This window comes from Ipomoea nil, unplaced genomic scaffold, assembly GCF_001879475.1.
Source record: "Ipomoea nil cultivar Tokyo-kokei standard unplaced genomic scaffold, Asagao_1.1 scaffold0070, whole genome shotgun sequence".
Classification (NCBI taxonomy): Eukaryota; Viridiplantae; Streptophyta; class Magnoliopsida; order Solanales; family Convolvulaceae; genus Ipomoea; species Ipomoea nil.
Window position 1 is genome coordinate 395 of NW_017616498.1, and position 16,249 is coordinate 16,643.

The 16,249-nt window shown below is 27.9% G+C and overlaps 2 protein-coding genes across 2 annotated transcripts; both read right to left on the minus strand.

Annotated features, from left to right (window-relative positions):
• Positions 1 to 3,018: 3,018 nt before the first annotated feature.
• On the minus strand, positions 3,019 to 3,678 carry LOC109176314 (F-box/kelch-repeat protein At1g80440-like). The gene has a single exon (XM_019325781.1). It carries the CDS (start codon positions 3,676 to 3,678, stop codon positions 3,019 to 3,021), a length of 660 nt encoding a protein of 219 aa, XP_019181326.1.
• A 1,489-nt stretch (positions 3,679 to 5,167) lies between these two features.
• LOC109176393 (F-box/kelch-repeat protein At1g80440-like) lies at positions 5,168 to 12,451 on the minus strand. The gene is made up of 2 exons (XM_019325851.1): positions 11,805 to 12,451; positions 5,168 to 5,604 (listed from the first exon to the last, which is right to left on the minus strand). Exons 1-2 carry the CDS (start codon positions 12,385 to 12,387, stop codon positions 5,168 to 5,170), a joined length of 1,020 nt encoding a protein of 339 aa, XP_019181396.1. The 5' UTR covers positions 12,388 to 12,451.
• Between the last annotated feature and the right edge of the window lie 3,798 nt (positions 12,452 to 16,249).

Sequence of the window (16,249 nt, forward strand, 5' to 3'; positions counted from 1 at the left end):
TATATATATATATATATATATGAGGACATTATTGTAAATTGATCCATATAACCTAAAATATAACCTTGAACCAAACAAGGTAATATTATATTACATCATCCAAACCAAACACACAAGGTAATCTTACATTCCCAACACCCTCTAAGAGAATATACTGTTTCCAACATTCCTATTCGCAATTTTACATTCAAATTTATATTCGTAATACAATACAACACTATTAAAATTTTTATTCCAAATAACATAATAAAATTATTTTTTCATTAATCCAATAAACCACTCTAAGCTACCTGGCATATAAACAAATTGCCTAATTAACAAATGAGCTGCCTAGCTAAGAGAATATATTGTTTCCAACATTCTTATTCACAATTTTACATTCAAATTTATATTCGTAATACGATACAACACTATTAAAATTTTTATTCCAAATAACATAATAAAATTATTTTTCATTAATCCAATAAACCACTCTGAGCTGCCTGGCATATAAACAAATTGCCTAATTAACAAATGAGCTGCCTAAGAGAAAATATTGTTTCCAACATTCCTATTCACAATTTTACATTCAAATTTATATTCGTAATACAATATAACACTATTAAATTTTTTTTATTCCAAATAACATAATAAATTTATTTTTCATTAATCCAATAAACCACTCTAAGCTACCTGGCATATAAACAAATTGCCTAATTTGCAAATTGACGCACGAAACACAAAGAATCAATAGCGCCTGAGACTCAAACCCACAATCTCTCAGGTAGAATTCAATTTGATGCCATTGGACCACAAGGTCCTTTACTTATTATTATTATTATTATTATTATTATTATTATTATTATTATTATTATTATTATTATTATTATTTTCACGCATACTCACTGGGAAAAAAAAAATCTAACTTACAAGACCAACTCTTCTCTTTCTCTCTCCGTATTATATTGTTACACCGTATTATTATTGCCTTGAGATACTTCCAACTCCGATTTCTTTATTACAATTGATACTAGTACACACCTCACTCAAACACCTACATCTCTCATAAATTAATTTCTAATTTATTGTGTTTGTGTAGTTACATGCATGTTATGCAATTTTAAAGTTCAAGTGAGATGTGTGCAAGTGCCAATTGTATTACGAGCTCAGCTGCTCAGTTACAATTGACACTTATACATATCTCACTTGAACTTTAAAATTACATAACAAAACATACATATAACTACACAAGTACAATAAATTAGAAACTAATTCATGTGCCACATCTTCATTCATTCTTACACTCATTCATTATTTTATCTTGATTATCACGTACGTCTAAAATCATATTAAATATTTTTTTTATTATAGAGTATAATTTACAGTGCCACACAAGATCACAGTGTATCCTTTAAAAAATTTAATCATATTAATTTTTTGTTGTAATCAGCCTATTGGCTCAAACATATTGATCAATGGAAATGTAGATAAAGAAGGTAGAGAAAAGATGAAGAATACAAATAAGCCACACATAACCGCACCTCTATTATTCCAATATGTGAATATATATACATGTATAATCATTAAGTATTTTACTAAATGACATAATGTTACAGATGTTCTTACAAATCCAATAATATTATCCATAATAAATGAAATATTATAACACTCCCCTTTGGACATTATTTGACCACCGCTTTGTCTTATTAAAAATTTTTTTAGAAAACCCTATGGAAAAAAACCTAGACAAGAAAAACACAAGGTATATGGATATTATATTTAAAAATATTCATGCCTCGTTAAAACCTCACTAGGAAAATTATGTGTAAAAAAACTTAGCTGAGAAAAGAGTACATGATATTTATGACATCATATGATACATTGGTAAAACTTAGCTGAGAAAAAGAGTACATGATATTTATGACATCATATGATACATGGGTTGTCTCGGAGACGTTATTGGTTCTTTGTGTTTCAGTAGATTGAGAAGTATATGAACAGATACTACAATGTAATAAAAATTACTAGTTTAAATTAATATGGGTCTAAAATTCTCCAAAGTATATTATTTATTTATTTTTATGAAATATCTCCAATTTAATATCTATCAAATTTAATTCTCTTAACTTGAATGGTAAAAAAAAAAGATTACTTGTTTAAATTAATAAGGGTCTAAAATTCTCCAAAGTATATTATTTATTTATTTTTATGAAATATCTCCAATTTAATATCTATCAAATTTAATTCTCTTACTTAAATGGAATGGTAATAATCTTGATGTCATCGGCATATCCTCGGCCTTCTTCTTTTTCGATGAAAAACAATCTCGATCTCCGAAAGCGTTTTCCTTGGTAGTTGGTTTACTTAACGGAATTATTTTTGCCACGTTTAATGCATAACTTTCAATGTCACATTTTGTTTTGTACAAATCTCTAATAGAAACTTAAAACAATTGAAATGCATCACATTTTCACTTTGAGACCATATATATTCTTTCCAAAATATATTGTAAACACGAAATGTAACGCATTGTAAATAATTGAATCTCAATCATCTAATTAAGACAAATGTATTCAAAAAAGAAAAGAAAAAAGAGTGTTTGTCACACTAATTTAAGGGCAAAATAAAATTGTTCCTTTTTAGATGTGTATACAACAACTGGATTGAACATTTCCACGATACTCACTTGGGATTTGTACTTTGGTCCATTTCTTAGTTTTCAATTCCAGCACATAAGCTCTCTTAGCTGCACCATATTTTGTATTTCCAATAATCACCATAATCTTCCCCGGCCACCCTGTCACATATACCACGCTAGATGTGTAGATTGGGACCCGAGCGACAAACACCCATGTGGCGTCCTCTAATGCAATCACGTCATGTCTTTCCTTAATTGTGTATAATATCCCTCCAACCTCCACGTAAATATCTCGCTTCGATATGATCTCATAATCTGTGACTATGTCGCTTAGGCACCATTGTCGGGTTACAAGGTCGAGTGTTTCGGCAGGTTGTTTGGAATCCAAGTCATGTGGATCGTTAAAAGCCGCCGAGTACGTGAAACTTGCTACGGTGGAACACACACGTGCACTCGATTCGCCCAAATGACATGTCCGACAAGGTTGTCCACGTGTCCCTTGCCACGTCGTACGCCAACGCTGATTTCAACACGCTGTTGCCCAAGTTCACACCGCCGGCGACCACCACTGTCCCGTCGTCCGCCGCCGATGCCGCGCATCCGAAGAACGCGCGACCCTTGCATGGCATATCGGCGCCGCGCCTCCACGTGGCGGATAAGAAGTTGTAGATGAAAACTGAATTCAGATGCTGCCGTGTAACCGGGTGGAAACCGCCTATCACCGCCACCTCCGTTCCAATTCCTACTACGCTACAGTACACCGGCATCCGTTCCGCCATCTCCGGTATCGGCGGAAAATTGCGCCAACGCCTTTTCACCGGCTCGAATAGCGTGAGCCGGTAAAACGACGGATCCGATTCTCTTAAACCATCCATTCTCTGAGCCATGACAATGACAGGTCGGGTTAGAGCAGAAGCTTTCCGGCGCCGGCGGAACTCCGGCTGTTTAATCACAGCGTTCCATGCTCTACACACAGATGCAGCCTTGGATAACTGATCAAACGAAATCCGAATAAGACATTCATGAGCTACGTCGTTGGGAAGACCGGGAATCAGCTCCATTGAAAGAAAACAGATCGGAGCAGAATTATATTTCAGAGGTTTGGATTCTTGAAGATGAAAGGAAACAATAAATACCAATGTATAGTAGCTTTGTTAGGGTTGGCGAATTGTAAGTTGTATGGGATCCAAACTTTTACGAATTGTAAGTTGTATGGGATCCAAACTTTTATAAACTTTACAATTTTGGAATTAGTACAATACTAAGTTTTTGTTTTTTTTTTTTAATTTTATTATTATTATTATTTATTTATTTTTTTGTGGGGGAAAGAAGCAATACTTGCTTTATAATATATATAAATAAATAATGATTAGTTAATTTCCTTTCTAAATTCTCGTTCTTCTGTGTGCAATTGATTGCATAAATTATCTATGGTTTATGTTGTACAAATCTACGTGGTTTGCGGTAAAATAGTGTAATGTAATTCTAATAGAATATATTGTTTTCTATTTTCTTATTTGTATTATAACTAGTTTTTTACGCACTTTGTGCGAATGAGATAATGCCCAATAATTATTTTTAAATAAGTATTCCAAAGTATATCAATGCAATATTATATAGGAGATTTTCATGCATATGTAAATAAATGTTGAATTTGTTTATTTAAATCAGTAATTTAAAATATATAAATGCAAGATAATATATGAGAGATTGCTTATAATTGTCACTAAAATAAATGTTTGCAACTTTGTAATAGCGCTAGTCTAAATACTTAGTTTTAAAGCGATAGTCTAAATAAATACTACTTTTGGTTTAAATTTCTCTAATTCTTCTTAATTCTTTTTTGGGTAGCATTTTTATTGTTTCATCTTCAGTACATGTCCTCTTTTTTTCTTTTTCTTTTATTTTTTTATTTTTTTATTGATAGTGTTTCATGTGCAATTAGGTTACTGGTAGCAGCATAGAGGGATTCATCACGCAATGAGATTATGGTGTAGGAAGTTTTAGATTTACTTTGTTGTGTATATGACTGAGATTTTAGTTGTAATATGAACTCTTTAGCGTACAAACACCTATTGATATTTAGTAGTGGTAGTTTTTTTCCTACATGTTTCATGTGTTGTGAGATGTGTGTCGCAGGTTATCATGTGAAAGTATTGAACGAAATATTAATATTTATTATATTTGTATAAAATGCTTGGTAAATAAATAAATAAATAAATAAATAAATAAATATATATATATATATATATATATATAACATGTTTTGTATTATAACTTTGATATTTAATTACAAGATAATGTAAAAAAGAACACAATGAACAATGTAGTGAATATAATAAATTAATAAATTTGAAGGTAAGGAATCTTTGAATTGTAGAAAATAAAGATAATATAACTAATGAAATTATATTTTTTTAAAATTTTTTTATAATGAATAATTTTTTTTTTAAATAAAGCATTATAGACATCTAATTCTAAATTTTTTTTTAATCCAAAGGAAGGGTGTTACCCATATATTTATGAAGAAGTAAAAGTACAAGAGTTTATTTATATTGCGAAATATCGCCAAAGGAAAAAAGAGCTGCAATCGTATTCTAAGTAAGGAACGATTTCTGTTGGAGGATTAGGTAGTATGTGGATGCCACGAGGACGAGAGACTGCTAATTTCGCCAGAGCATCCGCCGTGGCATTTTGTTCACGAGGTATCCAAGCAATTCTCCAATCTCTTATACCCTGCAATTCGCGTCTGCAGGTGGCCAGAAGGTTGTGTACCAGGGAGTTTGGTAGAGAGTTGGAAGTGATACCATCAACAATGGCCTTGGAGTCGCTTTCCAAAATAACCTGTTGGAGATCAAGAGCTTTGGCGAGTTGGATGCCTCTTAGAGCTGCCCAAGCCTCCGCCATAAGTGGAGGACAAGAGCCAATATTGCTAGTGAATCCTCCAATCCATTTTCCAGAACTGTCTCTTGCAAGTCCTCCGCAGCCTGCCGTGGAGCATTGAGGGTGTACACTGCCATCAACATTGATCTTGCTGTAATTCTCTTGGGGTTTTGTCCACTTTGTACATCTAATTCTAAATTAATTAAATGCATATGTATTGTTTTTTGTTGTAGCAACTAATTTATTTAATTAATAAGAGTAATAATGTGTCGTACATACTTTTCTTCAACAATAATGAAATCAATGATTTTTTTTTTTAATTTCCATTCCTTGTTGAGACAAATTGTTTTGTGAGTTTGTCCATAACAATTGCTACAATTGCTGTTAATAGAGGATGATAATAAATAATTCAAAATATATGGTTACAGTAGATATTAATATAATGGTATAGTAAAAATTAACTTACAAATTTTTTTAGAAGTTTTCATGCATTGATAAAATTTTGATGTGTAAACTTGTTCAATTGGAGCTAGTAGGATGTTAACATTGTCAATTATTTGAAAAATGATCCTACCGTTTTAGAGTCCATGTGTAATTGTATTTATGATCAACAACTTTGTAGTTAGGCCGCGCAGGTCTGACAATGATATAAGAACATTGTCCGATAAAAAAATAATAGTATAATATTAGTAATGTAATGTACAATTGTACCATTATAAAAAAAAAATACAAAAAAAAAATATTAATACCATAATGGCCTAAATCATTCCAATAATGCAAAATCATAATTGAAATATTAAGTTTTGTTCTAAATAATCAGAAGAAGATTAATTTTAAAAAAAAAAACTTAACATAAATTTGTTTTTTTTTAATAAAAAATTCAAGAAAATCAAATAATTTTAAAGTAGTTCCTGATTTATAATATTTGATGCTCAACTTTGAATGCTATGTATTTAGTCGAGCTAATTATTTGACCAAAGTTTATGTTAAATTTTATATTATATATTTTTTTAATACATTTTAACATATTCATAATATATGTTTAACAATTATGTCAATTATACTTGGGATGAGGTTCGAACCTAAGACCTTATATAAATTAAGAGTATGTTAAGAATAATAAATAGTTAACGGAATATATGTTTAACAATTATGTCAATTATACTTGGGATGAGGTTCGAACCTAAGACCTTATATAAATTAAGAGTATGTTAAGAATAATAAATAGTTAACGGAATATTCCGTTACTAAAGTTTAAACTAACGGAATTTAGGGTTATTTAAGGGAAGAAAATAATATAATAGAGGGTAAATAAGGAAAATCATTAAAAGATACTAAAATCAAAATAATATGAACCATTCATTTTAAGAAACAATCAGTACCGACATTTTTTTTGTTCCAGTTAAGGGCCTAACATTATTCGCTCTTATTAGATTTGTAGATTCTACATTTGAATTCTTATTATAATATATTGTAAAATAGTGTAATATAATCTCTAATAGAATAGTGTAATACAATTCTAATAGAATATATTGTTTTCTATTTTCTTATTTGTATTATAATTCTACATTCGAATTCTTATTATAATATTGTAAAATAGTGTAATATTATCTCTAATACAATTCTAATAGAATATATTGTTTTCTATTTTCTTATTTGTATATAATTCTACATTCGAATTCTTATTATAATATTGTAAAATAGTGTAATGCAATTCTAATAGAATATATTGTTTTCTATTTTCTTATTTGTATTATAATTCTACATTCGAATTCTTATTATAATATTGTAAAATAGTGTAATACTATCTCTAATAGAATATAGTGTAATACAATTCTAATAGAATATATTGTTTTCTATTTTCTTATTTGTATTATAATTCTACATTCGAATTCTTATTATAATATTGTAAAATAGTGTAATGCAATTCTAATAGAATATATTGTTTTCTATTTTCTTATTTGTATTATATTCTACATTCGAATTCTTATTATAATATTGTAAAATAGTGTAATGCAATTCTAATAGAATATATTGTTTTTTATTTTCTTATTTGTATTATAATTCTACATTCGAATTCTTATTATAATATTGTAAAATAGTGTAATATTATCTCTAATAGAATAGTGTAATACAATTCTAATAGAATATATTATTTTCTATTTTCTTATTTGTATTATAATTCTACATTCGAATTCTTATTATAATATTGTAAAATAGTGTAATACTATCTCTAACAGAATAGTGTAATACAATTCTAATAGAATATATTGTTTTCTATTTTCTTATTTTATTATAATTCTACATTCGAATTCTTATTATAATATTGTAAAATAGTGTAATACTATCTCTAATAGAATAGTGTAATACAATTCTAATAGAATATATTGTTTTCTATTTTCTTATTTGTATTATAATTCTACATTCGAATTCTTATTATAATCTATATATCTATATATATATATATATATATATATATATATATATATATATATATAAAAGTAAAATTCTCCTAACAAATTTTCCCCCCAAAACTTTTGTAGTAAAACTTATTTGGTAAGTAATTGTCAAATGAAAATTAAATAAAATCTATTAATTGGTAATATTATATATGGTATTATATTCTATAATATAATATAATTGATAATATTATTGTTCAAGTATAATAAAAATATTATTGTTCAAGTATAAAATAAAATCTATATCTATATATTTATAAAAGTAAAATCCCCCTTCACAAATTTTCTCTCCAAAATTTAGGGGCATTGTGTAATATCTAAATTTAATTAATTAAAGAAATTATATATAAGATTTTAAGGGATATTCCATGTGCAGATTAAGTAAATTAAAGAAATTATATATAAGATCAAGGGATTATTCCATGTGCAGATTAAGTAATAATATATATTAGGTTAGAAATTATATACAAGATTAAGAGATATCAAGTATTAAGTAATAATATATATTAGGTGTATGAATAATATATATTAGGTAATTGGTAAAGTAAAGTATTAAGAAATTTACGTGTATACATACATTATATAAAGTAAATTAAATTTAGGTGTATACATACATTTAAAAAGTAAATTCTGTGTAGTAAATTAGGTTAATATAATCATAATTCTCATATTTTCTACCTATAAATATAATGGATTGGTGAGTTTGGAAATCATAATTTTTCCTTTTGCACTGTTTTCATCTTCTTTAATTTCTGTTCTCTCTGTGGAATCATATCTTGGTGTTGCACTCATAAAAACGTAAGTATTTTTTTATACAATTTTCAAGATTATTATTATTATTATTATTATTATTATTATTATTATTATTATTATTATTATTATTATTATTATTATTATTTTTGCAATTGTAGCTTGAAGTGTTTTTAGTGCCGAAGGATCCAACGGATTGGGCGTTGATGGAGACCCTGGTAACATTGACTACAAAGCTGATTTCTTAATTTTCCGACAGCAAGGAAGGACCGGCGTTTTCCTTATCAGAAATCAAACTCTTCTCCTCATAGGCAACGAAGCGCTTTGCCGAACCGGAAATTGATTTTTTTTATATGATGAGTTTGAATTTACTTGTGTTCATCTATCTCTAACTCTTGGGTTTGTTCACTATTGCACATGTAGGTCCAAACATACATTAAAGATATTATTTAGTATCCCATGTGTAATTAATGTATAAGAAATGTTATAGAATATAATGGAACTCTCATATCATAATACATACTCCAGTTTGAAGTAGTATCCCGATTTCTTACAAATAAAAATTGATGATTAGGAAAATGAAGGTGATAGTATTCAAAAAAAAAAAAAATGTAGGTGAATATGGTTTTGATTATAGATGAAAAATAATAATAGTAATAATAATCATTAAAAAAGTTAGCAGTAAAATATAAAAAAAATCCTTAATTCATGGAAAATGGAAAAGTAAATGAAATTCACTGATTAATCAGTAAAAAAAGTTAGCACAAAAATAAGAAAATAAAAAAAAATACGCAATTCTTTAAAAATGGAAAAGTAAATAGCATTCACTGATTAATTAATATTAATAATAATAAGTAAAATAGGAAAATATAAAAGGATCCTTAATTCATTGAAAATGAAAAAGGAAAGACAAGATTGTGCAAAAAAAAAGGTCATAATAAAGATACCAGTAAAAAAGGAAAATCCTATAAAAAATTACTAATTAATAATAATAACGATATGAAATTAAATTAAAAATAATAACAATAATAATAATAATAATAATAATAATAATAATATTATTATTATTATTATTATTAATGAAAATAAAATCCTCCTATATAGTTTACATTTGAAGTAGTTTCTTGATTTCCTACAAATTAAAATAGATGATTAGGAAAATGAAGATGATAGTATTCAAAAAAAAAAAAAAAAAAAGAAGGTAAATATGAATTTGATTATAGATGAAAATAATATGTGATTATGCTGAGGCATGAAAATAAATATTTTTTGTAATTAAGTAATTTTTATTTTAGCATATCTTACTATTTACTATAAAGTCTATATATTGTAACATGTTTTTCTATTTTATGTAAAAATCATATATAATGTAATTGAATTTTTATTATTAAGATATACATTTATATAATTTCTATAGTTTATCTATACTCTTATTAAAAACAAAATCCTCCTTGCTTGCATTCCCACCGAAAGAATAGAAAAGGCAAAAAGTTACTAATTAATAACACTATAATAATAATCAGTAAAAAAGTTAGCAGTAAAATAGTAAAATAAAAAAAGATCCTCAATTCAAGGAAAATAGAAAAGAAAATAAAATTCATTGATTAATTTATACTAACAATAATTAGTAAAAAAGTTAGCAGTAAAATAAGAAATAAAAAAATCTGTAATTCACTAAAAATAGAAAAGGAAACATAATTCAATGATTAATTAATACTACTAACAATCAGTAAAATAGGAAAATAAAAAAGATTCCTTAATTCATTGAAAATGAAAAAGGAAAGGCAAGATTGTGGAAAAAAATGTCATAATAAAGATACAAGTAAAAAAGAAAAATCATATAAAAAATTACTAATTAATAATAATAAGGATATTGAATTAAATTAATAATAATAATAATAATAATAATAATAATAATAATAATAATAATAATGTATACTATTAATAAAAATAAAATCCTCTTATGTAGTTTCCAGTTTGATGTGTTATCCTGATTTCCTACAAATTAAAATAGATGATTAGAAAATGAAGATGAATAGATGACAGTATTTTTTAAAAAAAAATGAAGGTGAATATGGATTTGATTATAGATGAAAATAACATGTGATTATGTTGAGGCATGAAAAAAAATTAATTTTTTTTAATTAGGTAATTTTTATTTTAGCATATCTTCATATTTACTATAAAGTCTATATATTGTTACATGTTTTTTTATTTTATGTAAAAATCATATAATGTAATTGAACTTTTATTATTAAGAAATATATTTATAAAATTCTATAGTCTATCTATACTCTTTTAAAAACAAAATCCTCATTCCTTGCATTCCTGCCCAAAGAATAAAGAAAGAAAAAAATTACTAATTAATAATACAAATAATAATCAGTAAAAAAGTTAGTAGTAAAATAGGAAAAAAAGATCCTTAATTCACGGAATATTAAATTCACTGATTAATTAATACTAATAATAATTAGTAAAAAAGTTAGCAGTAAAACATGAAAATAAAAAAGAATCTGTAATTCACTGAATAATTAAAACTAATAATAATCAATAAAATAGGAAAAAAAATAAAAAGAATTCTTAATTAATTGAAAATAGAAAAGGAAATGCAAGATTGCCAAACAAAAAAAAAAAGGCCATAATAATGATACCAGTAAAAAAGGAAAATTCTATAAAAAAATTACTAATTAATAATAATATGGATATGGAATTAAATTAATATTAATAATAATAATAATAATAATAATAATAATAATAATAATAATAATAATAATAATAAAATGGATGTGGTATCTTAATGTGGTAGTTTCCAGTTTGATGTGGTATCCTGATTTCTTACAAATTAAAATGGATGATTAGGAATATGAAGATGATAGTATTAATAGAATAAAGAAAGAAAAAAGTTACTAATTAATAATACAAATAATAATCAGTAAAAAAGTTAGTAGTAAAATAGGAAAAATAAAAGATCCTTAATTCACGGAATATTAAATTCACTGATTAATTAATACTAATAATAATCAGTAAAAAAGTTAGCAGTAAAACATGAAAATAAAAAAGAATCCGTAATTCACTGAAAATAATAAAAGTCTCACTCAACGTCGTCCACGTGTCCCTTGCCACGTCGTACGCCAACGTTGATTTCAGCGCTAAGGTAGTGGTCGAGCTCCGTCCGCCGGCGACCACCACTGTCCCGCCATCCTCCGACGCCGCACATCCGAAGAACAGGCGGTCCTCGCCTGGCATATCGGCGCCGCGCCTCCACGTGGCGGAGAAGAAGTTGTAGATGAAAACTGAATTCAGATACCGCCGTGTCACCGGATCGCACCCCCCTATCACCGCCAGCTCCGCCCCAATACCGACCACGCTACATAACACCGGCATCCTTTCCACCACCTCCGGTATCGGCGGAAAATCATGCCAACGCCTTTTCACCGGGTCGAATAGCGTGAGCCGGAAACCCACTGTATCCAATCTGCTTAAACTAAACCTTGACTGACAGATGGCAATGACAGGTCGGGTTAGACCAGAAGCTTTCCGGCGCCGGAGGAACTCCGGCTGCTTAATCACAGCTTTCCATGCTCTACATACAGATGAAGCCTTGGGAAACTGATCAAACGAAATCCGAATAAGACATTCAAAAGCTAAGTCGTTGGGAAGACCGGGAATCAGCTCCATTGCAAGAAAACAGAGAAAAGCAAGTGATCGGAGCAGAATTATATTGCAGATTATTATATTCAGAGTTTTGGGTTGGGTTCTTGGAAGATGAAAGGAAACAATAAATAGCGTCTTTATTAAGCTTTGGGGCCAAAACCAATGTAGCTTTGTTAGGGTTGCCGAATTCTAAGTTGTATGGGATCAAACTTTTAGAAACTTCTTTACAATTTTTGGAATTATTCTATTCAATTTTTACAAGTCCTAATACTATTTGATTTAAACTTCTAAACAAATTAAAAAAAGTAAAATAGTATTCAATTTGGACTTTGGTATTCGTGCTAGTTAAGATAAAAACATCTTATGAATTTTTAACAAATTAATATTTTCTCTCTAAATTCATTTTTATTACTTTTTAAAAAAATAAAATTAATAGTATAAAAATATATCATTAAAAATTTTAAATGATATTTTTATTTAAAAAAATAGAAATATTGGTTTTTTTTTTGTTTTTTTTTAATTAAGCTATAATTATTTAAATCACTGTCAGTGTAAATTTAGGTTACTTAAAAAATATAAAAAAAAAATTAATATCAATGTCATTTAAAAGATCTCAATTAGAGTTGGGTAATAATATATTTTTATATATTAATTTTATTTGTATAAAAAGAAAAAAAGTACATTTAAGTTTTTTTAAAAGAAATTATGAAGTAAAATATTCAATTATTCAGAGTTTTGGGTTGGGTTCTTGAAGATGAAAGGAAACAATAAATAGCGTCTTTATTAAGCTTTGGGGCCAAAACCAATGTAGCTTTGTTAGGGTTGCCGAATTCTAAGTTGTATGGGATCCAAACTTTTAGAAACTTCTTTACAATTTTGGAATTATTCTATTCAAATTTTTACAAGTCCTAATACTATTTGATTTAAACTTCTAAACAAATTAAAAAAGTAAAATAGTATTCAATTTGGACTTTGGTATTCGTGCTAGTTAAGATAAAAACATCTTATGAATTTTTAACAAATTAATATTTTCTCTCTAAATTCATTTTTATTACTTTTTTAAAAAATAAAATTAATAGTATAAAAATATATCATTAAAAATTTTAAATGATATTTTTATTTAAAAAATAGAAATATTGTTTTTTTTTGTTTTTTTTTAATTAAGCTATAATTATATTAAATCACTGTCAGTGTAAATTTAGGTTACTTAAAAATATAAAAAAAATTAATATCAATGTCATTTAAAAGATCTCAATTAGAGTTGGGTAATAATATATTTTTTATATATTAATTTTATTTGTATAAAAAGAAAAAAAGTACATTTAAGTTTTTTAAAAGAAATTATGAAGTAAAATATTCAATTATTCAGAGTTTTGGGTTGGGTTCTTGAAGATGAAAGGAAACAATAAATAGCGTCTTTATTAAGCTTTGGGCCAAAACCAATGTAGCTTTGTTAGGGTTGCCGAATTCTAAGTTGTATGGGATCCAAACTTTTAGAAACTTCTTTACAATTTTGGAATTATTCTATTCAAATTTTTACAAGTCCTAATACTATTTGATTTAAACTTCTAAACAAATTAAAAAAAGTAAAATAGTATTCAATTTGGACTTTGGTATTCGTGCTAGTTAAGATAAAAACATCTTATGAATTTTTAACAAATTAATATTTTCTCTCTAAATTCATTTTTATTACTTTTTTAAAAAATAAAATTAATAGTATAAAAATATATCATTAAAAATTTTAAATGATATTTTTATTTAAAAAAATAGAAATATTGGTTTTTTTTTGTTTTTTTTTTTTAATTAAGCTATAATTATATTAAATCATTGTCAGTGTAAATTAGGTTACTTAAAAATATAAAAAAAAAATTAATATCAATGTCATTTAAAAGATCTCAATTAGAGTTGGGTAATAATATATTTTTTATATATTAATTTTATTTGTATAAAAAGAAAAAAAGTACATTTACGTTTTTTTAAAAGAAATTATGAAGTAAAATATTCAATTATTAAGATTACAATTCTAAAATAAATTTCAAATCTCTAAATCAATCAAGACCGATGAATTAAAATCACCAATTAAATCATTTCTCACCAAGGCACCAACAATGAAATACTACACGTCTTAATAAATAGCTATGATACGGAGTACTATTTTAGAATATTGTAGAAACCAAGGTTCGAACCTCGGCGGCGGCAGTGTGGGAATTATGTCCAAAGTGGGCAGATTCCTTGTGCGCACCGGCATTTGCCCTGCCTACTAACCCATTGAGTCACCGTGATTTATGATGGGGTGTGAACCCCGTGGCTCGGGGCCCAAGAAGAAAAGAGATAAAGCCCAGACAAAGAAGGGAAGCCCAAGAAGAAAATGGAGCAAGCCAAAAGAGATACGAGCCAAACCGAGGAGTCGGTTGGCCCGGGAGTCGGCTCGACCGGAGGTCGGCACGGGTAAGAGGTTGGACTAACTAGCCGTTATTCCTAATTATCTACCCTTAAAAGTCCTATTTATCTACCTCATCCATAACCCCCAAATAAAGGCTACCTATTAAGTCTCCCACTTATTACCCCTAATAACCAAGTTAATACCTATTAACTACCCTACTAAATGGTCCAACGGACACTTTTGGGATGGGCTAGCTATAAAAAGAGGAGAAGACAAGAAGAAAGGGGGGGGGGGATCCACTCACTCATACACACATATAGGAGGACTCTCCCAAGCACTCTTCCTACACACTTGAAGACTACTATCACTCTCCCACAACTACTCTCCCAAGAAGGCCTCATTCCACAACATACCAAGAAGGCTCCACCACTCATCCATACAAATGGAAGGACTCTTCCACACCATTCCATCACTCTTCTTATATTATTATTGCTATATTATTAGAAACACAACACTTTGTGTAGAGAATAGCCCTACAAGTATGTACAAAGACACCTACAAAATACATAGTGGAATTAGGCTTGTCACCGCCCAAAAAGGCCCGTGGTTTTCACCTTTCGGTTTCCACGTACAAAAGCATTGAGTTATATTTTTCTACTTATTTTTCTATAAACATCATGTGAAAGGTGAATCCACCGACCAAGGTTGTGTTGGACCTCCTTGGGCCCGAAAACCAAAACCAACAATTTACATCCTCCCACAAGCTCTGTCGGGTCGGAGGTGGGGCCCTTAGGGCTGGGGATTCAGTCTTTGGGGTAAGAATATTGTAGAAACTCAACGAAAAAGTATTCAAAAGTCAGTAAAAGTATGTTTGACGTATAGATTTTCATAGACTTTAATAAAATTCATAAAAATTTTCCTAATAATTTAAACGCTCTCTTAAATTCTTAATTTAAACTCTTTACATGTATAGTATAGGGTAAATCCATCTAAGTTGGTCAATTTGTTAACTGGATTAATTATAAGTTTAACTCTCAACGAGAATGATCTAATTGGCCTTCTTGGTTTGAGCCGATCAATATTGAGCAACCAATTGTAATTTACCTCTATGTGGTCATTTGTCAACTAAGATCATAACGCGGAGTTTACTCATCAATACACACCCTCGTAGGTTTCCCTCGTCACCTAAACTCCATTAAACTACATAGTATATCTATTGATAAATCTAGAAAACTAAATCTAAAACTAAACTCTTAAATATAAAAGCGAACCCCTAAACCAAATTTTTTAAAAAATATCATAAATTTTAAAAGGTGAACTTTGAGTTGAATAATTTTCATACTCAGTGCATGCAACTAATGATATCGTTAGGTGCATTTATATTATTGTTGGGTGTATTTTGTGTATTTTGAGTCTGTTTGCAGAGCTTGTTTAGGAGCTTATAGCTTATTTTAAACTACTAATAAGCTATAAGCTACGTTTGGTAATGTTAATCAAAATAAA

What these genes read in the sequence shown, in the direction of transcription:
- LOC109176393 (XM_019325851.1), bottom strand. Translation starts at nt 12,387, where the DNA reads ATGGAGCTGATTCCCGGTCTTCCCAACGACTTAGCTTTTGAATGTCTT. An exon ending in GGACACGTGGACGACGTTGA is followed by an intron (nt 5,605 to 11,804) that starts GTGAGACTTTTA and finishes GCTCCACGGCAG; the next exon opens with GCTGCGGAGGACTTGCAAGA.
- LOC109176314 (XM_019325781.1), bottom strand. Translation starts at nt 3,678, where the DNA reads ATGGAGCTGATTCCCGGTCTTCCCAACGACGTAGCTCATGAATGTCTT.